Raw genomic sequence first — 22619 nt, 5'->3', positions numbered from 1 at the left:
ATTTTAAAAAGCTTGTGAACAAACAGTATGGAATGGGAGAAAAGCTATCTACCAAGTCTGGTGCCTTCCTCCGCTTCCTCTTCCATTGCTTCCTTAGTGTCGGACACAGACCACTTCAGGAGCATTTGTTGGGTGTTAGCCATTGCTAAGTGCTTTGGATGATGAGTACAATGAGTACAATCCAATGCAAAATGAATAGAGGCCAAAACTGGTTTAGAGAAAGGACTATGCAAAGCCAGAATCTGATGTTTTCTCCATCCGTGCAACACGCCTGGATTAGTTTGCTGGGGCTTCCAGAGCCACAGACAAGATGGCTGTGGCTCTGGAAATAACAAATAACAAATTTATTTTCTCACGTTTCCATAGGCTGGAAGTCCCAGACCCAAGCTGTCAGCAGGGTTCTCAGTTTCTCCTGAGGCCTCTCTCCTTGACTTGCAAATGGCCACCTTCTGGCCCTGCCCTCTCGTGGCCTTTCTCTGTGCACACCATCTCCTCCTGGTGTCTCTTCCTCTTCTTACTAGATTAGGGTATCACCTTTATGATCTCTTAACCTTGATTCTCTCTTGTGAGGCCCTATTTGCGAATACAGTCACATTAAGGGTTGGAGATTCAACATACAAATCCTGAGATAACGTTATTCAGTCCAAAAATGCCCATTACATAAATTGCTATAAAGTGCAATGAGTCAAAACCAGAATTCAGATAGTTAGGAGCAAGGATGCTGGAGCCAGAGGTTCAAATCCAAAGTCTGCTACATCCTAACTGTGTAATCATTGGTCCATTTTCTTCAATGCTTCATTCATCATCCTGTGAAATAGGGACAATAGGAGGACCTGCCCCCTGGGTTATTGCCCCTTGAAACAAGAATTGGCCGGTGGTGGTAGACAGACTGCTTTGAAAATGGTATTACTCCTTTTTCTCCTGTGGACTATAACACCATAGGAATTGTGAGAATAAAACGCAAGAGGAAAAAAAAAAAAAAAGATGGGGGGAATAAAATACTTTGGGAAATATTTTTTTCTTAATTGTAATACCTTATTCTACATAATAGGAGTTGCGGAGATAGGACCAAGACAGAGAGAGACACTTTAGGTTCTTAATTTTGCAGCTTCGTTAATTCTTTCTTGAGCCCCCGTGACAGTGACAGGTTAGGGGTTGTTGCGGGTACTTGGGAGACAGCAGAGAACACAATGGGCAGGAGCAGCTCTCCCCCCTCCCCGAAACTTTCATTCTAGAATGGATAAGAGGTGCCCTGCGCATCTCACACCCACTTCAGGCGTTAGAAGGGGGAAAGGCCGTCCCTTCACAGCATCTCTCCGTGGGCTGGTACCCATCACGGGGGCAGGAAGCCCGCGCGAGCAGCAGCAGCAGGTGCGGAGCTGCCCCCCGGGCCCCCCTGCCCCCGGGCGCCGCTCTCACCCCGGGCCCCCCGCTGGGGCTTTCCGCCGACCCGAGGCCCCGTCCGCTCCCCCCACCCCCACCCTGCGCGGGGAGCCGGGTTCGCCCGTCGGGCCGGCAGCGCGGTCCCCGCCCACCCCGACTCCCCGCCGCCCGCGGGCGGACAGCGGGACGGACAGCGGGGTGGACAGCGGGACGGACGGCGGGGCGGACAGAGGGACGGACGGCGGGGCGGACAGAAGGACGGACAGAGGGACGGACGGCGGAGCGGACGGCCGGGCGGACGGCGGGGCCGACAGAGGGACGGACAGCGGGGCGGACAGCGGGGCGGACAGGGGGACGGACAGCGGGACGGACGGGGTGCGGACAGGGGGCGGTCAGCGGGGCGGACAGCGGGGCGGACAGCTAGACGGACGGGGGGCGGACAGCGGGACGGACAGGGGGCGGACAGCGGGACGGACAGCGGGACGGACAGCGGGACGGACAGCTGTTCCGAAGCCGCGCAGCCCGGGGCCGGGAGCGCCGCCGCAGGTGTCGGGGCCCCGGGGGCGGCGGCGGCCGGCGAGTGCGGGACCTGGGCTCCCCGCGCCCCAGCCTCGGGCGGCCCGTCGCGGGCTTGACGGCCTCGCACCACCTCGGGGGCGGCGCCCGCCGGGAGTCCCCAGCGCCCCCGGGGCTCCCGCAGATTAGAACTCGCCTCCCCAGGCTCCTCCCCTCCGTCCCATTGAGCGCTTCCACCCGCTTTACTGAAAAACTGAGGGCTCAGCCTCTGCAGCGCCTTCTTCCCCGGCAAGATGGTAAGTGAGGAGCTGGCGTTTAGGGGAGCTGGCGAGCTTTGCTTTTAGGATGCCTTCCACCCTGGACGCAAGATTTCTCTGCTACCTGCCCAGGACCAGGGGCCCTCGCCGCCGCCCCACCTGCTCTTACCGCGCCCCATCCTCTCTCCCCGTCGCGCACTCTCCCTCCCCATCTCTCTCATCCTTTCACCCGCTGTGTTATTTCCACTCTGTACTTTCTCCCAACTTTCTTCCCTTCGATACCAGCACTCACTTTCCTGAGCACTTCTTCCCCTAGATTATGCACACATTTGCAGACACTTGGATTTGAGCTGCTCTAGGGGTATCTGAGATGTGTTTTCTTCTCAGGTGTCAGTTGCATAATAGTTCAGCTCTGATTTCAATAATAACTTCAGGGAAAGAGCCTAGGAACATGCTTTTAGAATAAAAGAAAATAGTCCTTGATAAACTTCGGGCTGAAATTCTTTGGTCTGCACTGTCCAAGCTGGACTTGCTTCAAGACTGGACTTTTTCGAAACTTGACTTACTGGGAATATGTTAACAAATTGTGACTTAATTATTATTATTATTTTTTTCTCTGTGTGTCTCTCTCTCTTCTTCTCATTTGCTGTCGCTCTGTTTATGTTATGCCCAAGAAAGTCCTCAAGTCAGCAAAAGACTTGTAGTGGTCAAAAAGAGTTTGTCCAAAGCTGGGTTCTGCTGAAATGAATGGCTTTTACCTGATTAAACATTGACAAATAATTAAGAATGGGCTGTTGTACAAATTAACCCAGGAAGGCTGCATACCTGCCCCTGCTTGGATATTTGGAAAGAGTGTGTGTTTGAAGTTTGAGGAGTCGGGGGCAGGAGGGTGTTCACTGGCTCAGAACACAGTGGAGAATACATGCCAGGCAGTTAGTAGTGGCAAGATAACTCTGGAAGGGCATAGAGACCTAGTGCTGGAGAGACCTAGAGCCTGCTCTCTCGGCTGACTAACCTACTTCAACTTTGATATACGGTTACTTGGAGTGACCATATGTGCCTGTGCTCAGAGTTAGGAGCAAAATGTACTTAGTTATCTCTGGAATGTATCCATATATCCGTACATCCATCCCAAACCATTTGGACCACCCCAGGATCCAGCAGCCTTTAAAGCCAGAGGAAGGAGAAAGGAAGGAATGGGGCAAGTTTATATAATTCAGAAACTAAGGAGCTAAAATAAAGAGATTTTCTCACATGTCATATTCACTCCATTTCAGCCTTAGCATTCTGGGCTCTTTGTCATTCAAGGTTATTAGAAACATAACTAAGGTGTTTGCTAGAAAGAGCCAAATAGTTCTCATGTCTCTCAATCATTAAGTAGAATTCCTTTTACTTAGATCCTGGACAGCCTGTTAGATGACTCAGTCATGGCAACAGAAACTACTCCTGGATATTTACAAATTTGGTCCATCCAATACTAGCCTGTTCTTTGCCGAGAGGTCCTAAGGAAAGTCCTGGGTAAACCGAGGAGCTGATTCCCTTTTAGCAATTATGTATTTTGGCCACTTGAATTAATCTGGAATCTATGCTTAACACCTGTACTGGTTTTGATTCATTGCATGTAATTTGTGCCTCTTTCTCCCACCCTTCGTCCCCTCCAAATCCCATTCACCCCATCCCCTGGGACCCTCCCCACCCCCACCCCATCCCTCATACTGACTTCCACAGAACTCCGTTCTGCCTTGCCAAGACCAGTACTTTGTAGGAGGCCAGAGCTATAATTGCCCGTATTCCACTACAACGTCAGAATCTAGTGTTGACGTTTCCACGGAGACTTGGGTCTCTTTCTGGGCTGCTGGTCTCCTGGACGACAGAGAGCCCCAACAAGCACCACAGGCACAGGGTAAGTTCTGCTCTTCTGCTTTCCTGGTGGGTCTGAGGCCCTTTCTCAGCACCCATGGTTGCAAAGCATCATGGGCAGGAACTCTGTAGAGGAAGAGAACTAATCTGCTTTTCTATACTTGCCACATAGTGAGAATGGGACTCTGCCCCTTGTCCACTGGACAGTATGTGTCTCCCCACTTTACAGTTCTTGGAGACATCCAGCCCACTGAGGGATTTGGGGTTGGGTCAAAGTTTTATGAACAGCACTAGTGAGATGCTTTTGGAGTCAAGATACCAGGCGGAGCATTTCTTTTGGAGTTCAGGAAAGTTGCCCCGGGTATAAAAGAGAAGCAAGGAAGACGACCAACTGACTCTTTTATTTCCTAAGGAAGTCCTATGAGTGGAGTCTTATAAGTGGGAAAAAAAAATTCCCTTTTGCTCAAAGAAGGCTTCAACTTTGGAGGGAAAAATAACTTTGTGATGGGAAATTGCGTATCAATTTTCACCTGGGGTTGAGTAAACAGTATTTCTAAATATTAAAGGAATTCACAGCTAACACTCTGGTTTCTAGAAAAACTGGTCGACACTTCAGAATTAAGTATCTGTACTCCTCATCCTGCCACATTAGTGTGAGTGTGTGTGTGTGTGTGTGTATGAATTTAAGAAGAAATAAACAAAAAGCTCAGAAATATTGAAACACACTTAAGTGTCAGGAAGAGAGTTGCTCAGTTGTAGCTTTCTACCACAAGCAGTAGAGAAGACAGAAAGTCCAAGAATATGAAACCAAACTGTATAGAATTTGATGCCTGTCTCCTGATCCATCATTCTACTTTAGTCAAAAATATTTCAGTAATATGTCAGTTTCTGTAAAGAAGGGCAAGAGTCAGACTGTACTAGATGAAGAAAATAAAATAAAACTAAACCAATATAGCATGTCCAAGCATGGGTTTTACTTGCAGGTAGAGTTTGCTATCAACTATGGAGAAGAAAACTCTTCACAAAAGCATAAAAGACATACAAATGATGGCATTTGAACTACATGAGTTCAGGGTACAGTTTTGAGATTGTCATCAAGGTCTTCAGAGAGGCAAAGCCCAGATTATTTTAAAGTAGGAAGCGCTACCACTTATAATTCTGAACACTCGCCGTGAGCTTTAACTGGCAAGCAAACAGGCAGAGATTTTCATCTGGGGAAAAAATGGTAGCATCAAGAATAGCATTCGATTCTGGAGCCAAACACCATGTTATCGAGCACTGCACCTTAGAAGATAAGATAGAAATTTGGAAAACACGGTGGAATTGCAATGCTATGCCAAGGAGGGGAAGGATCAATACATATTTGAGTGAATTTGTAGTGCAGATGGGCCCATTCTTATAAATTTAGCTGGCAGGAATTTATATATTAGGAAGAAATGTGACCTCTTAGCTCCTAAAGATTTACCCCGTCAGCCACTTAAGCGTATAATCTATAAACATTTGTCTCTCACAGCATGTTTATCCCTTCTGAAAGCTTTAAATATGTTGTTTCCTCTATGAAGGCAATAGCTATTTTTAGAAAGGTAATTGAATCTACTAAACTGTCTGAAATCCTTCAGTAAACTCTGTATTACACAAAAACTACAAGTGTCTTTTCTCAGTTATCCATTTGGTATTTTCACTAAGAATCATCCAGTGACTCCAATTACCCTGTTCCTAACTCATGTTCGTGGGAAGAGGCTCAGCTTTCCTCTCAGCTCTACAGAAATAAGCAGGTATGTGTAGATCGTCAGAATATTGAGACTGGATCAACATGCTCCACGCAGTCTATTCTTTTTCCTTTTTCCTTTGACTTTCTTTTTGTTTTTTTCCTCATCTGAGTAGAGTTGACTCTCAACGTTACATTAGTTTCAGGTGCACAATATAGTGATTCAACTGCTCTGTCCGTTATCCTATATTCACCACAAGTATGGGTACCATCTGTCGCCATAACAATGCTACGCAATATCATTAACTCTATTCTCCATGCCGTACCTTTCACTCCCCTAACTTATTTATTCCATAACTAGAAGCTGGTATCTGCCACTAGTCTTCACCCATCTTGCTCCTCCTACCCTCATCCCTCTGGCAGCCATCAATTTGTTCTCTGTATTTATAGGTCTGATCCTACCCTTTGCTTATTCTTTTTTTTTTTTTTTTTTTTTTTTTTAGATTCCATCTATGAGTGAGATCACATGGTATTTTTCATTCTCAGTGTGACTTACTTCATTTCATGTAGTTTGTTTTTAACCTCATCCCTTAATGTCACTTTGCTTCTTTTCCCTTGTTAAATTCATATGTTGACTTTCAGTTTGGAACCAAAGTGGATATATGTCCACAGAGATGGACATGAAGACAGGTGATCAATGTCTCAAAGAAAAACAAGCAACAAAAAAAAAAAAAAAGAAAGAAAGAAAGAAAGAAAGAAAAGAAAAACAAGCAACAACAAAGTCAACAACAACATATAAGATCCTCTAGGAGGATTTACAGTCAGGCCCTGACTTCACACATCTTAGTTATATGACCTCTTGAATCTTCTTTTCTACCTTGCCTAGGACATTGAAATATTTATGCTGTTGGAACATAAAAAGGGCTGTTGGAAAGACCAAATGATATATTGAGTGTGACAATATTTTTAAAACATAAACATAGCTTATCACTTGGAGAAGGGATGATGATTATAAAATTTTTGCAAAGATTGCTTCATTTTCCATGTTTTATTTGCTGTTGTTCCCGAGAGAGTAATTTAATCTAGTGGATATACAAACAGATTAGCCTGAGGATGAGGGAAGCCAAACCACCACCACCCTTGTTTTTCATCTTTTCTTAACATGCAAGGAAGGAGTCTAGTGAAACTTTCTAAACACCTTTTTCTATATTTAAACAGTTGCACGCAGCTCATTTTCCTACATACCTTCCCAATTCCCTTGTGGTTACAACTTTGAAAGTCATATAATCTCTTCAAATACTTTGCAGTGAATAAAAGGTTCAGAGCACAAAACTGAACAATGAGGTGGTGGGTGGGTGTAGATTGAATTTAGGCCTGAGAGGACGAGGGCTCCCTGAGGTTGCGTTCATAAAACAAATAGAATAATAATAAAGTTTAAGCAGGTTAAGGATCAGTGGCATGATTATACAGTTACAAAGTCAATAGAGTAGAGGGGCCTTCACCACTGTATGCTTTTCGCAGCTCCAAGACACTCTAGTGCAGAAGGAAGAAGAACTCGCTAGGTTACACGAAGAGAATAATCATCTCAGACAATACCTGAATTCTGCTGTGGTTAAATGTCTTGAGGAAAAGGCCAAGGTATGTAACCATCCTGTTCCTAAGAGCAGAGCAGTGATTTGAGAATGGAGATCATTGGGGTAAAACTGACTTGACCAAAGTAGAGAAGGTGTACTTGACGCATGGCTTCAAAGGCATTCATAGGCTAAATGGATTTTTCTGAAAGAAATACAGCACTTTCTTAAAAATATATATTTTATTTATTTATTCATGAGAGACACAGAGGGGCAGAGACACAGGCTCCCTGCGGGGAGCCCGATGCAGGACTCAATCCCAGAACCCCAGGATCATGACCTGAGCCAAAGGCAGACACTCAACCACTGAGCCACCCAGGCGTTCCAATATGGCACTTTCACAAGACTTCTTATGTATCATTTCTTGGAAGTTTCTAGACTGTAGATTTTAGCCATATATTACAAAAAGAGTTGCTTCAGGATCAAAAATCAGTCAAGGGAATTGCTAAGACAACAGAGGTTAATCAAAAGACAGAGTTAAATGGATGGAACATTGCAGTGGGAATCAGATCTGAAAGACACTCGGTTCTTTTAATTATCTGCTGGGCTTTTGGTAAATTGCTCTTTCACTTAGCCTCACTCACCTACCTCTGTAAATGCAGAGGCTAAAAGATCCTTTAAGAATCTCCCCAGCTCTAAAATGTTATGAATAGGGTTAGAGCCCAGATCTTTTGATTGGCCATTATATATTGCTGATGACATCATCTTTCAGTGAACATTTTTTCTTACTTTTCAAAGGGACTATTTCTGACTCAAGGACAAATAGCTTGTCCATAGTCTCTTTCTGTTCTTCCTTTCTCTGGGTTTTGTATTTTTGTTATCTTTTTGCCCTTCTGCTATCATTATTTCTTTCGTCATCAATCTTTACCTTGCTGCTAGACAAGCTCCATTATTTGATATTATTTAAATAAACTCAATTTAATTTAAATTGATGATGTTCCTTACCATTTTCACTGGAAATAATAGTTCAAAGAAGAAAGGGTACCATATCTGATTCCTCTGTAATTTAGTTACAATCCAGTCACCTTTTTAAGAAAAGGAGCATATCTCCCAGTTACAAGCTTGGGCTCCTAACTCCAACCACCATTTTGTAAAAAAAAAAAAAAAAAAAAAAGAGACATTTATTAAATTAGTAAATTATATTGATTAGCAGTTTTCTCTCTCTTTTCCCAATTGTTTAAGATGTAGAATAATACATGTCACTTGAGAGTACTATGAAAGTTAATGAAATAAGAAGAAGCAGTGTTAGATATTGTTTCAATCAGTTACTCTGTCTAGATTCAGATGGCTTACATTTAATCAAGGCTGCATGACCCTTAGTAAGTCGCTAATATGCCTGTGTCTCAGTTTCCTCACTAAAGAGGATTTTATAAAATGAGAATATTATGCATATAGTAGGTGTTCAATACATGATAGTTGCTATTATTGTCATTATTATAATAATTACTTCTCTGAATTGAAAATTTAAAGACATTATTTCTTTCTTTCAAGTTTTATATGATTAGTAAAACATGAGTTATGGTTTCTAGGTAGTAACTTGTCATTATAGATGTTAATTTAGAAACAAGCTAATCTAATCACGTTTGCTCGCTCGCTCTCTCATGTGCACACATGAGAGAGAGAGAGAGAGAATAGAATTTTAATCACATTTTCTAAGGAATTAAGGGGACTAGTAAGTATTTGGAGGAGTTTTAAGCAGACAATGTAAAGAAAATTATCTTGGTTGACTATCTGACCATATATTTTCAAATGCTACTTCCCTAGAAATTGCTGTCATCAGATGAGTTCTCCAAAGCATGTGGACAATTCAGAAAGAGAAAGAGGAAACCCAGAGAGCAAAGATATTTTCCTCCTGAGATCCCCCATCACAAAAATGCCAAGAGAAACCTCTCTAGTGAATTTGCTAACTGTGAAGAACAACCTGGGCCCCCTGTGGATCCCTGGGTTCTTCAGACACTTGGGTTAAAAGACCTCAACACCATCGATGACACTTTATCAGCTAACTACAGTGCCTTCTTTTCTCATCCCAGAAGAACTGCCAGCACATTTCCCTCATTTCTGGATGGTGCAGTTGATTATGAAAATATCCCCAGGGAGGATCTGCCAATTAACTATGGAGGTGACGGAGCAACCCCCTCACATAGCACTGCCAGGCCCAGGGAAGATTTCCACTTCCTTTCTCAACTTTCAAACCCTCCAGGAGGGCTGCAAACTCCTCCTTACTATACTTCTGATGTGTCACCCAATAAAACAGAGATGGCCTTTTCCACATCCCTGAGCCCTCACTGTAATGTGAAAACTCATTCCTTCCACCAGGGACAAGCCTTTGTTTGTCGAGATGAGGAGGGAGGTTGGAAGTTTACCTGGGTCCCTAAGCAGTCTTAGTGACCCCTCTTCTATCACAAAAGACTGCCATAAACTCTGTTTACAAAGACTTCTCTTGCACTTGAACCTATTTGGAATACAGAAGCTCTTGCCCAGACTGTCTCCTGCCACTTTAAATGTCACTCTCAATTACCCACTTAAATCTGCAGAGAACAGCTCCCAAGAATCCATAATGAAACATGCCTACCCTTCTTTCACCTAAATTTGACTTGTTTGCACACCAACACCTGCTGTTGACTTCCTCCCTTTGCCCTGTACCTGAAAAGGTACTTTCCAATTGCCTGAGTATTCCTTTGAGGCCTACACATGCTGTTCCAATTACAACAAGTCTAACAGCTTTTCTTCTTTCATCAAGCAGTTTAAATGTTCACAGCCTCCACCCCTCTCACTTTTACCCTGTCCTGCTCCCCTGCATTTCTGAAAATTCAGCCTTTAGAGTGAATGCTATTATTGCTCCAAGTGCCTGTTATTGAGTGTTCAGGTAGTGAGGGTGAGGTAGAAACAAGTGTCTTTGCTCATCATCGAACCCAAAGACGTAATGTAGATGGGAGCAGTGTTATGTGTAGTGCAATTCAGTAAGTTAAGCATGCCGTGGTGGAGTTGACAGAGTCTCTTCAAAGAGCTGTAACTCTACTGAATAAGCAATACCACGGATAAATTAAAAGATTAAAGAGAATTAAATGTTCCATGGTGGATCAGCTTCTATAGGCACCTGGCATTGCCTCTTTAACCCCCATGACTCCAACTAGAGCATGTTTGAGGGACTAGGTAACTACTCATGATCCTAATTGCCCAGATGCTGTCAAACTTCTGGTCCTGCAAGTATAGGCTAGCCCAGCTCTGCCATTGTCTCCCTCATTCATTTGCTTATTTATATAATCATTTTTTCATTCATTGGCCTGCACAAAATATTTGTACAACACCTGCCATGTACAGGAGCTGTGCAATGGGGTAGTGATGTGAGCAAGTTAGACCTTGTGGTCACCCTCATGAGACTTAGAGCCACTTTTCTGCTGTGTCCTTGAGAAACCTACTTCCCAAGTGTGAAGATTCAGTTTTCCTGGCTGCAGAATACAGAAGCTAGATGAGATAATCACTAGCATTCTATAAATTGAGGCTGGGTCCACCAGCTTTACTCCAATGCTGCCATCCCAGCTCACCCTTCTCTTTAGTTTTGATAGTACCATAGGTACATTGGGTGAGCTTTACATACATGCTTTTTTAAAGATGAGCCATTTGTAGTTAACCCAAGAAATCACTGCTCTGATCACAGTATTCTTTTTCTGGTATGAGCCCATTTTGTAGGTTGATTCAGACTATGTGAGAGTAACTTGCATCTAACAAATAGAGTCATTGATTTTTAAATGTGTGCATAAATTTAATGTAAATGTTAACATCAAAGATTTCTCTTTTTCTAAATAAAAAAAATATTCTTAGTGCTCATGCTAGTTCTCCGCAAGCATCCTATGCTTCCCTGAATAATTTACATATTAAAGATGAGCACCTCTGTGTTTTTGGAAAAAAAACGTCAGTTAGAGATAAAATCTACCATCTTTGCCTCTTTCCTGTTTTTCTTTTTTCCACGCCTCAGTAAGTCAAGTTGTACCATCAATACCTGAGAACATGAGTGTGCCCTTCGGAATTCTTTGTACCCAAGACATGACTTTTGTCGTTGTTGCACTCTGGTTTTTGCTTTATTTTGGTCATTGCAGGCAAGTAATCTGTTTAATAAAGTTTTGTTACCACCTGGTTTTGTTTATAATCCATAAGAAAAATCTAAGATATTAACTAATATTATTCTCCAGAGTATTTTCATGACTTAGGAAGAGATAGAACATGTTCTATTTCCTAAAAACAAACAAATGACAAAAAAACAAAACACAAACAAAAACAAAAACAAAAACAAAACAAATAAACAAAAAAAGACAGTAACAAAGAAGTGCCTTTTACATTGCAATATCTGTGCCCTGGTGGGTAAAATTTGTCTTTTTAAAATAACAAATTTAAGAATAAAGTCTAAAGAATTAAAATTGATTTTACTTTAATACACTAGGAATCAAGAAAGCAGCAAACTAATTTAAAAGTCTAAATGATCAAGTTGTAAAACAAAATTGATTAGTCAACAAATATTTAGTTTGCATTTTTGGGTGCTTTATCATATATTATGTCTCATGAGGAAACACCCAGGCTTAACGGGATGCATTTGGCTGATAAAACAGAGCCTCATAAAATGTAATCATTTTTAAATGAAACTTGGTCTCAGCCTTGTTTAAAGAAATTACAGCATGCTTGTGATAAATGATGGTAATTTGCTCTGGCATATGCCACGGATGACAGAAAAATGCCACACCTACTTGTGACCAAAGCTACAGAATTTGATATTCATTTGCATTATGTATAAAAAATTATTTTTTGATGTTTGAGAAACTGGTAATTTCTCTCACCTGAGTATGTTCTTTTATGGTTTTGCCATGCCATTCCAGTAAACCACAGTTAATATTTTATTAATGTAAAATGAGAAATAAAAACTAAATACTTTTGATTGTGATGAATACCTTTATATTGTGTGTAACATTTTCTAGTCATGGATTTTCTTCTCCTAGGTCTTAACCATAATTATGTCGATTTGCATCTCTTTTGTATGATATATATGGTCAGACCAATCTTCAGCCTTTAGAGTTTAGCAGTTCTTTCTTTATCCAGGAAACATTAATTAGGCTTTTGGATGTTAAGTGGACTAAAGAGTCAAGTTCTTTGCGGGCACAGCAACTTAACATCTCATAAAAACTAGTATCTGGCATCAATTTTTAAATTTTTATGACATTTCCTATGTTCTCTGATCATCTGAAAATAAATCCTACTTGTATCTTGCTAATATCTGGAAAATAAAGGCACTTGGAAAGCCCCAGTTATGCAGGTGACATTTAATGAATGAGATTAATTTAAACCTGCAGTGATGCTAAACTATAATCTTGAAAAACTGGAAGAAAAATACCCTGTGAATCAATGGAAAAAACTCTTCTGTTTTATCCATTTCAAAAAAACAATTTCTTTTTCAGTGTGACAAATGAATTCAACAACCAACCTACAACACAGGTTTCAAGGAAAGTGTAGAATTTAGACAACCAGTGATAATTTTTTATAAGTTTACTTCTTGTCTAGAAAGTTGGGATACACAAATTTACCCTTGTGTAAATTTACCCTTGTTTCAGTTTATCAAAAGATTCACATGAGCAAATATCAGGTGCATCATTTTTTCTTTATTTTTCATGAAACCAAATAAAATTGGTTTACAAGCTACAGATGCATGATGTAAGTATATTTCTTAACATATTTGTCATATTTTTATCTACACTTTTGTTACATGAACAAAACCAGACGTCCAGTTATGATTCTTATGATGGATGTTCTATAAATGTAAAATATAATTTAACACTTAATATTTGAAATGGCTTTGACTTGTTTGTGATTTTGATTTGTTTGTGATTTTTAATATTTCTAATTATATGTGAGTCAAGTTTGTAATGAGTTCATCTATAATAAATAAATAAATGGCAAAAACTTATTCCTACTTTTGTCCCTTATTTAGAAATGTTTTTCAAGAGGCACCTGGGTGGCTCAGTCGATTAAGTGTCTGCCTTTGGCCAAAGTCATGATCCTAGGGTCCTGGGATAGAGCCCTGTGTCAGCTCCTTGCTCAGCCATGGAGTCTGTTTTCTCACTCTCTCTGTGCTCCTGCTCATGCTCTCTCTCTTGCTCACTCCCTCTCTTAAATAAATATTTTTTAAGAAAAGTAATATTTTTCAATGAATTGAACAACAGACTAACAAAATATTTTCTTTTCTCATTTATGTCACAAATATGCATAGAAACAATATATATTTTCATTTCTAAATAATAGTAAGATTAATAATTGACGTACTTATTCAACAGATAGTAGGCTGGGTCCAGCTTCCACAGGAGATAAAGGATAAAATATGTGTTCAAACTTGCCTATAAATGAGAGAAACATAAACATGCTTAATCAAAGCAAGGGAATAATTGGCTCTCATAACTAACAAGTCTATGCTTCAGCTGTGGCTGGATCTAGGCGCTCAAGGAATATTGTCAGGAATCTGATTTGGGATCTAAAAGAAGGCTGGTGAATAGGAATGGATTCTGGAAGGGTGTTGAGATAGTACTTGCCACACAAAAGCATGACAGGACCCAGGATGGGATAGGCAATGTAAATTTGAAGAGGAGCAAACTATGTCCCATAAGATGTCCTCTAGTTTTGTGACCTTCTCCTTGTCTTTCACATTGTAATTCCCCAAAATGAATAAGGCCTCAGTTAAATATTCTAGTTACAGACTGTGGCATATGAAAATCATGGGCAGATTTTCCCTGAGTTCACTAGATAGGCCCTACATCCCTAGGAGGAAGATTAATATCAAGAGAAAATGACTTGAGACTTGCATATCAGTCCAGGAACCCACTACTACATGGAGATTCTCCTGTTACCAGTCATGGATAACCTGGCTTTTATTTAGCGTCCTTATAGGGTACTGGATTTTTTTTTTCCCAATGTGGAGAACACTACACCTAAGCCTCATTCACTTTAAATGACCCTTGTCATCAGAACAGTCTATTGGAAACATCTTATCAGGAAGAGGTAGGTATCTTGACTCCCATTTTACAGATGAGAAAATTGGCTCTAAATATTTTAGGGATTATGTTATGTTAAGTAGTTGAGACCCAAGGTAAACCCTGGCACTGACTTTGGGTCCAATTCATTTTCTACTATAGCACACAATGATGATGTTTGGGAACATGGGCTTATAGTCTTTTCTGTTACAAACTTTTGTAGGTCTCAGAGCCAGAGGTCTGGAAGTATAGAGGGGCTCTGGCATCTTTGCTTACTTACATTCACTGGAGGGCTCACCTGGGTCTAAGTCTCTTAATCCTATCACTGCTAAAAGGGATTGTTCACAAGACACCTAATTCATCCTCTATCATTTCAAAAGAGATAAGTGAATAAATCGAAAATTATTGCAGAAATTTGGGGTAAAAAGAGTAGGAAGGGAAGAGCAGACTATTCATGGTAAAAAAAAGCATGGTGTGCATCTTAAATGAAAGAAGTTGGATAAATGAAATGGGAATAAAAAAACTTGCTCTTCCAATTGCTTCTGCTAATAGAAAGGCTTAATGTAGCACTTCATAAAAAATCCTCATGTAGGCTCTCTCTTCTTTTGTATAGGAAATAGATTTTAGACCTGTTTGAGTAATGTCCTTACTCCCTTTCCCGGCAATCCTTTTAAGTACAGCTCTAAGGGACAGTAAAATAAAGAAGCATATTTACAATGCTGATCCTACTCCTAACACACACAGGGCATTCAATCCACTCACTTTGGAAATCAGGAGTTAAATAATACCTTTTCAGGGACACAGCAGATGTTTTTGGTTTTCTCTTTCCTCCTCTCCCAAGCTTGTAATCTGAAATAATAAGGCATAGAAAGGGTGTTTCAAGGTGATTTCTTAATACCCAGTGGCTAGTCCCTCTGGGATGAGCCCCAGGATTTCAGATCTATAACCAGGAGCTTTCTAAAGGTAATGTTTCTTCAGCGCCCCCCAGTTGCTCTGAAGCTGAGAGCAGGAAAAGCCCTTTAATTGAGTGAGCAGAAGTCAGATCCCCTTGTTACAGTCAGGCAAAAATCCAAAAAACACCCCTCTTTTCATTTGGTCTCTTGAGATTTGCTACCTTACAGAAACCACAAAGTCATTCTTCTTCCATCCTGGCCCCCAGGGGAATTGTGATGGGTGGAACAGGAAAGTGGCATCTGCGCAGTGCAGCCCACAGCCATTACTAGAGCTGGGTGTGCACCCCAGGAATTTCAGCCTCCTTCAGCAGTGGAGCACCATACTGCCAGGGCCTTAGCCTCTCTTTCTCTTCTTTTAAGGATTATAAGTAGTTCACCTGGCCCATCCTAGGGTCCTCACTCCACATTTCTACAATAGTTTTAATGAATATGCTGCTTTCTTTTGAAATGACCAAGGATGGATGGGGGCGTCTTGTGAACCATCCTGCTAGCAACAATAGAACAAAAAGGACGCAAATAGTATCCTTTCAAGGACTTTGGAATGAGCTCTTAGGAGATTGTTTAATATCTAAGATAATTCTTCAAATTTATTCATGTTAATAGATCAGAATACAGACAAAGATTCACACTCCCCTTTCTTACAGTGCAGTGATGTCATGAACAAAGAACTCTACTCTACAAATCGGATTCCTTCACTTACAGCTGTTTGACCTCAGAAATTAATTCAATCTTCCTTAGTTTCAATGTATAGTTGACCCTTAGACAACATGGGCGGAAAGTTCACAGGTCCACTTATAGCAGATATTTTTAAAAATATAAATACAGTAAAGTGTTAAAATGTGTTTCTCCTTATGATTTTCTTAATAACATTTTTGTTTCTCTAGCTACTATATTGCAATAATACAGTACATAATACATATAACACACATGATATGTATTAATTGACTATGTTATTTGTAAAACTTCAGGGCAATAGTAGGCTATTAGTAAAGTTTTTGAGGAGTCAAAAGTTACACATGGATTTTCAACCGTGCAGAAGGCCAGTACCCTTAACCCCCATGTTGTTCAAAGGTCAAACTATCCGTCTGTAGAATGCAGATAATGTTTGCTCTATCCCACAAGTTTTTGAGATTATCTTGTAATATTAAAGGAGCATGTGTAAACTAAGATTCAGCCATTTATCACAAACTTCACACAGAATAAAAGTCCATTTCCATTTAATTTTTGAGTGGAAAGCTTCATACTTCATAAAATGTAACACTAAAAATCAGTTATACATATTTCTACTGATTCAATTCAGTAAATACTGTTTTCCCACTATGTTCAAAGTACAATTTTATGTTCTATGGACCATGGCCCATGTATTAGAGTTTACAAGTTGGTAGTGGAGGGAAACTAGGAAAGGATTCAGTGAACACTTGAGGCCAGAGACATTCATTGGGTATAAAGTTAGAATTGCAGCTCCTGCTCCTCCGGGACGGGGCTCTCCTGTCCTGGGGACACTCGCCCCGGCCTCAGCCCGGCTCCTTGCGGGGCCCCTCCCCCTTGGAGGCCTTTGACGGGCACTGGGGGTTATTCTGTATGTTAGTAAATTGAACACCAATAAAAAATAAATTAAAAAAAAAAGTTAGAATTGCATCAGTAGAGGTAGAAGTAGGAGGAAAAAAAGGAGAAGAAAATCTCAACAGGCAAAATATGAGGAATATTCAAGAAAGGATGACTAACCCAGGTAACTGCAAGGTAAATTTTTATAAAATAAAGTATCCTTTTGGAATACAGTGAAAATTTCTGTACAATGAAACACACTGTAGACTCTAAGCATGTTCTATTAATAATAAAAGTAAGGTGACACCTATAAAATCCAAAGAGGTAAGGACAATAACTTAGGCATATTATTTGCATCCTTAAAATTGATTTGGTCATCACCTTTCATGCTTAGTTACAATTGGATTAGTATGGTAACTAGTGTCAACTTTTATAGATTTATTTTAAAATGCTCTCAATTTCTTAAGACTGAGTCGGGTTGACCCTTCACAGACAAAGGAATAGGGATATAGGTAGTAGAAAATACCACTTGTCCCTGATTCATGTCGACTAGTTTCATTTAAAAAGCCCACATTTTTTGTTTAACAGGCTACTCTAATATTTCTTTGAAGATCTTAAAAGCACTGCATATATAACATGAGGACTAGTGAGAAAATAGAGTGAAATAGTCATTACATTTTTGGAATCTTCACTGATAAGAGTGCTTATCACAAGCACTTTCCCATTAGAATAAGGTAAGGGAATTTCCCCCTTGGAGCTAATTATGCAAGAGAATCATGTAAAGATTACAGGACACAATGAGAAAAGGAATGTGAACTTTTGCTTCTCAGATAGACACTGGCTGCAACATGCAGCAGTATGATCTTGCATAGCAGGGAATGAAAGAAGAGGCAGCAGAGCAACTGGAATCCCAATGTTGTTCAAAGGAAAGGGATTCATTGTGGTAGATCCACATCAGAAGCTGCTGGGTGAAAATATCTTCTAGGCAATGGACATGAGTGGCAAGAGATTCTAGGGTACAGGGCAACCCAGGTGGCTCGGCAGTTTAGCGCCACCGTCAACCCAGGGCCTGATCCTGGAGACCTGGAATCGAGTCCCATGTCGGGCTCCCTGCATGGAACCTGCTTCTCCCTCTCCCTGAATCTCTGTCTCTCTCTCTGTGTCTCTCATGAATAAATAAATAAAATCTTTAAAAGAAAAGAGAGAGAGAGAGACTCTAGGGTAGCCATCTGGTGGTATGAGCTGAAGTTAGGGGAAGGTGCAGGTTGTTAGAAGGGATTAAGCCAAAGCTGTGTAGAAGGTCTTCTCCCCTAGAAAGTCCACATAAATATATCCCACAGGGAGCATGATCATACAATTTACTGTCCAGCTGTGACTTCTTTAAAGTGATAAATACTAGCCTAGAAGGAATATTGGAACAATAGACATAACTTTACTCTATTGAAACCAAAGCAGACATATGTCTGAAATAGCAAAATCAACATTTGGATGTCTGCCACTTAGAGGACAAGAGCCAGTCATATTATCCAGGAAAGCAGCAATAATGAGATAGGCTAAACCTCATCTGGTTATGTAGATAGGTACCCAAATCAAAAGAAGAAAGCAGAAGCAACTCTCCCTAAAGTGCCTTGAAGTTTTCCACATTAAGAGGAGCAATCGGTTATAAGATTAAAGTTTAAAACTCACCTGGACTTACTTTCATGGACAAAAATGACCTAAAACTTGTGATATCTACTCCCAAATGCAAAAGATAATTCAGCACAAAGCTGAAACCAGCAAAAGGGAAAAATGAAGCTAGTTCATTTTAATACTTCAATGAGTTCATGTCTCCCAATAAGTCATTTGCAAGTGGTTGTGGGGAGTGAAAAGTAGTTGAACAGAGAAATACACATTTCATTTAAACTATGCATTGAAAAAAACAAAAACAAAAACAAAAACAAAAAACAAAAAAAAAACTATGCATTGAAAAATATGTAATAAAATGTTATATACACTAAATGATATGTATATATATATATATACATACATGTAGTGTTATAACCTTTCTTATGAAATATTAACTTTTTTCTGATTATTGAACTTTTGTGCAATATGATCTTCAACTAATATTTAGGATGGCTACTGTATGAATATACTGTAACATATCTAACTACCTAGGTATGAAGACAGCTTTTTATTTTCTTTATTTATAACGTAAGAATGTATATTCTGTGGAAACATATTTTCCCAGTTCATTTCTTGGAATTGTAGTTGCTTTATGAACTAATATTTACACTTTTAAGGATTTGAAGATAAACAGCAAGAAAGCTCCCAGCCTTATGTTGGAATCAGAGGGATGAAGAAAGCCCCAATTTAAGCTTCCTAGTTGTGAAGGACCAGAAAGAAATTCTCCAGTATTTTGCCCATGAAGTATTTGTTGTCTTATGAGGCAAAGTCTTGTGTCTATTATTACAGATTTGTGTATCTGCAGTTGTTGTGGACCTCATATATTGAAATGACACTCAAAAAATTCTGATGGACATGAAAATTTCAGGTATTGTTTAGAAGTTTAATTCAATGCAATTATGTCAATCAATAGGACTAACACTTTCTTTTCTTTGCTAAAAGTTCTGATTGTTTCTTGTTTTTTGTTTTTTGTTTTTTTTTTTAAGTTCTGATTTTAAATGCTCTAGATATGTCAATTAACAAGAGTTTCAAAATTTGAGTTCTGAGGGGATGTTTGTGAAAATAAGCTACATGCTCTTCTGATTATAGATGCAATCCATGCCCTTCATTCTGGCCCAACCTTTGTACCCCCGATCCAAATGCTCCTGTTCCCTCCTCTCCAAACTACGACTTTATACATACATTATCTTTTGGAGGAGTTAGGCTTTCCTTTTATTGTAGTATCATATTGCCTCACTTGTAGTTCTTCCTTACTCACGGGTTTTAGGAATGGAGAGATTTACTCTCCATCTGACAATAATCAAACTAGTCTCAGGTCAGGATCCAAGAGTACCAGGTTTAATCAAGAGTTGTTAATTTTGAAAATAATCTACATTAATATCTGATTATAGATGCGACCTGGGCTCATTTTCTTCAAGGACCATATTTTATGAGATAATTTATTATTGAATGAAGAAAAGAATCTCTTACATAGTGTGGATAATAAAGTAAATTAACTTATCAACCCCACTTTTTCTTCTTTTCCCTACAAAATATTAGACAGTGTAAAGAGTAGTGATGTTACTTTAAGGGTATTCAACTTCACTTTACATATGTGATGTTTTGAGGTTTTCTTTTGTGTTTTCTGTATTTGCTTAAAATTTTAGAAAATTATGGCCCATCTAAAATTCTGAGGCAGTGTTGGGGCACCTGGGTGGCTCAGGGTTTGAGCGTCTGCTTTTGGCTCAGGTCCTGATCCCAGAGTCCTAGGATTGAGTTCTGCATCGGACTCCCCACAGAGAGCCTGATTTTCCCTCTGCCTATGTCTCTGCCTCTCTCTCTATCTCATGAATAAATAAATAAAATCCTTAAAAAATATATAAAAGTCTGAGGCCATGTCAATTAGTTTTTCTCCAAGACTCTACTATTGTCACTTGCAGATTATTAATTTTTTTAGCTTGATGAAAGATACAGAATGTCAAAAATTGCTTCCATGCAAAATATTGATAAATAGGTTTTCTGGTACCATTAATTTACCATCAAATTATAGTTTTATAAACATTCCCCTGATAATTTACTGCATTTTTATATATGCATATGCATTGACAAACTTTAAATTCCACTTTTTATACACAAGGGAAATGAGTCATGAAATATATGCTAAAAGATAAAGACATAAACATAACTGTAACTTCATTACATGGAAAAATTTAATAAAAATGTATAGCAAAGCAAGAAATGGAAATGAGATCAACAATAAAGAATGTTTGGGTGGGAGTTCCTAGGTTGAGTGACCAACTCTTGATTTCAACTAAGATCATGATCTTAGATTTGTGAGATCCAATGAACCCTGATTGGGCATCACTATGAGAGAGGACTCTGCTGGAGATTCTCTCCCTATCCTTTTGCCCTTCCCTCTATTCACTCTCTCTCTTTCAAATAAATATATCTCACTGGGTGTTATTCTGTATGTTGGTAAATTGAACACCAATAAAAAATAAATTTATTATAAAAAAACAAATAAATATATCTTTTTTTAAAAGTGTTTTTGGGTGTCTGTGTGGATCAGTTGGTTAAGGGTCTGCCTTCAGCTCAAGTCATGATCCCAGGGTCCTGGGATAAAGTCCCACATCAGGTTCCCTGCTCAGCGGGGAATCTGCTTCTCTCTCTCCCTCTGCTCCTTCCCCCACTTGTGCACACACACTCTCTCTCTCAAATAATTAAACAAACCTTTAAAATAGATAGATAGATAGATAGATAGATAGATAGATAGATAGATAGAGTGTTGGGTGGAAACAAGTGGAGAAAAGAACTTTGTATGAAGTTTTTAAAAAAATTTATATTTGTTACTACCTAAACGAAAACATTCTACAGAAAAGCTAAAGAGAGATAATAACCAAAGATAATGAATAGATGTCATGGTGATGCACATATGATGAATTTCCATCCTCCCAAAGCAATGAATCAAGTAGATACAATGAAAAGTGAAAAAAAAAAGTTATGTGACTGAATTAGATATTTAAGCAACAAATAAATACTTGAGCCATTTTGTTCCTAGATGAGACAATGATTTCTAAGCAATGAAAGGGAAGCATTCCTGATTTTTAATTGCTTAAATCATTCTTTTAGCTATCCAATTATGTATTCTTAATTCATCATAATTTTTAATAAAATAATACCACTACTAAGATTCATATTATTAATTTACTAAATTGCATTTACTATCACTGTTCATTAAATTTTAAATATCACTTATGTTAATTGATTAAACTAAAAAGCAGCCATTGTTTCCATGTACAGTGATTAAAAACTCATTTGTACATGTTTGTGGATTTTAAAAAAATGTGTTTTGAGGAAAAAATTTTGAAGGAAAAGGAATTAAGTTTACATTGCTGTGTGGGAGGGGGTCTGGGATGCAATTTCCTTCTAGAGCAGAAACCTTTGTCATTTATGTTGTTGCCATTCACCCTCTTCTTTTAATATGGTTTTTCAGTTGGAGAGAGAAGATTGTAACAAATATGTGACCACCTACTTTTCCTCTCCTTTCCCTTTATTTCTCTTCCAACTTGTCTATGATCAAGTTCTAAAACCCTGCCAAAGAAATAATTTTTCTCCCTAAAGTGTGGCTGTCAATCTTATGATCTTTCTGCAATATCATTTTTAAAATCAAAGCTGAATTCCAACACTATTTTTCCTTTTGTATTATTACTATGACAGTTTGGACCTTCTACCAAGCCAGAGACCGATGACTCAGCTTATCTAGAGACACAGTGTGCAGAAAATATGAAATAAAAAGCATATTATTCTCCATAAAATAGCATTAACTTTCTTAAATCTAGAAGAACTAAGAAAATGTTCAGTGTATCTTTATTATCCCATGGATTTTTGTAATCTGATCAATAGGCTTTTGGGGATCTACTATAATCAACACTGAGAAATATTGACATATTGAATGACTTTTTTTGAGCATCGAGTCTCCAATTCTCCTAAGGCCAGTTAAAACAATCTTCACATAATGTCTAGAACCTATTAAAACTATTAATTGGTAAGTTTCAAAAAGGCTGATTTCTTCACAATTTAGAATGGATTATCATTTTCTTCTTAACAGTTGTGTG

At 39.3% G+C, this 22619-nt stretch overlaps 1 protein-coding gene and 1 long non-coding RNA gene across 2 annotated transcripts in view; one reads left to right on the top strand and one right to left on the bottom strand.

Annotated features, from left to right (window-relative positions):
* The first annotated feature begins 1236 nt into the window (after positions 1–1236).
* Positions 1237–13187, top strand: GMNC (geminin coiled-coil domain containing). The gene is made up of 6 exons (XM_072808140.1): positions 1237–1774; positions 1839–2195; positions 3907–4059; positions 5703–5791; positions 7246–7362; positions 9120–13187. The coding sequence occupies exons 1-6, from the start codon at positions 1237–1239 to the stop codon at positions 9738–9740; spliced, it is 1875 nt and encodes a 624-aa protein (XP_072664241.1). The 3' UTR covers positions 9741–13187.
* Positions 13188–13591: 404 nt separating this feature from the next.
* The window catches only part of LOC140622480 (uncharacterized), a 48540-nt gene continuing 39512 nt past the window's right edge, over positions 13592–22619 (bottom strand). The window contains exons 3-4 of the long non-coding RNA XR_012022243.1: positions 15151–15211; positions 13592–13732 (exon numbers count right to left, since the gene is read on the bottom strand). This is a non-coding gene — a long non-coding RNA (uncharacterized lncRNA). The remainder of the gene's footprint in view (positions 13733–15150; positions 15212–22619) is intronic.

This window comes from Canis lupus, chromosome 31 (assembly GCF_048164855.1).
Source record: "Canis lupus baileyi chromosome 31, mCanLup2.hap1, whole genome shotgun sequence".
NCBI lineage: Eukaryota > Metazoa > Chordata > Mammalia > Carnivora > Canidae > Canis > Canis lupus.
The sequence above is the reverse complement of the archived record's forward strand: the minus strand, read 5'-3'. Positions and strand labels throughout refer to the sequence as shown.

Excerpts from the sequence above, each read along its gene's own strand:
- GMNC (XM_072808140.1), top strand. The coding sequence starts at position 1,237 with ATGGATAAGAGGTGCCCTGCGCATCTCACACCCACTTCAGGCGTTAGA. Across the intron at positions 1,775-1,838 it reads CGGGGTGCGGACAGGGGGCG|GGGGCGGACAGCGGGACGGA; the intron begins GTCAGCGGGGCG and ends CGGGACGGACAG. Across the intron at positions 4,060-5,702 it reads ACAAGCACCACAGGCACAGG|AATCATCCAGTGACTCCAAT; the intron begins GTAAGTTCTGCT and ends ATTTTCACTAAG.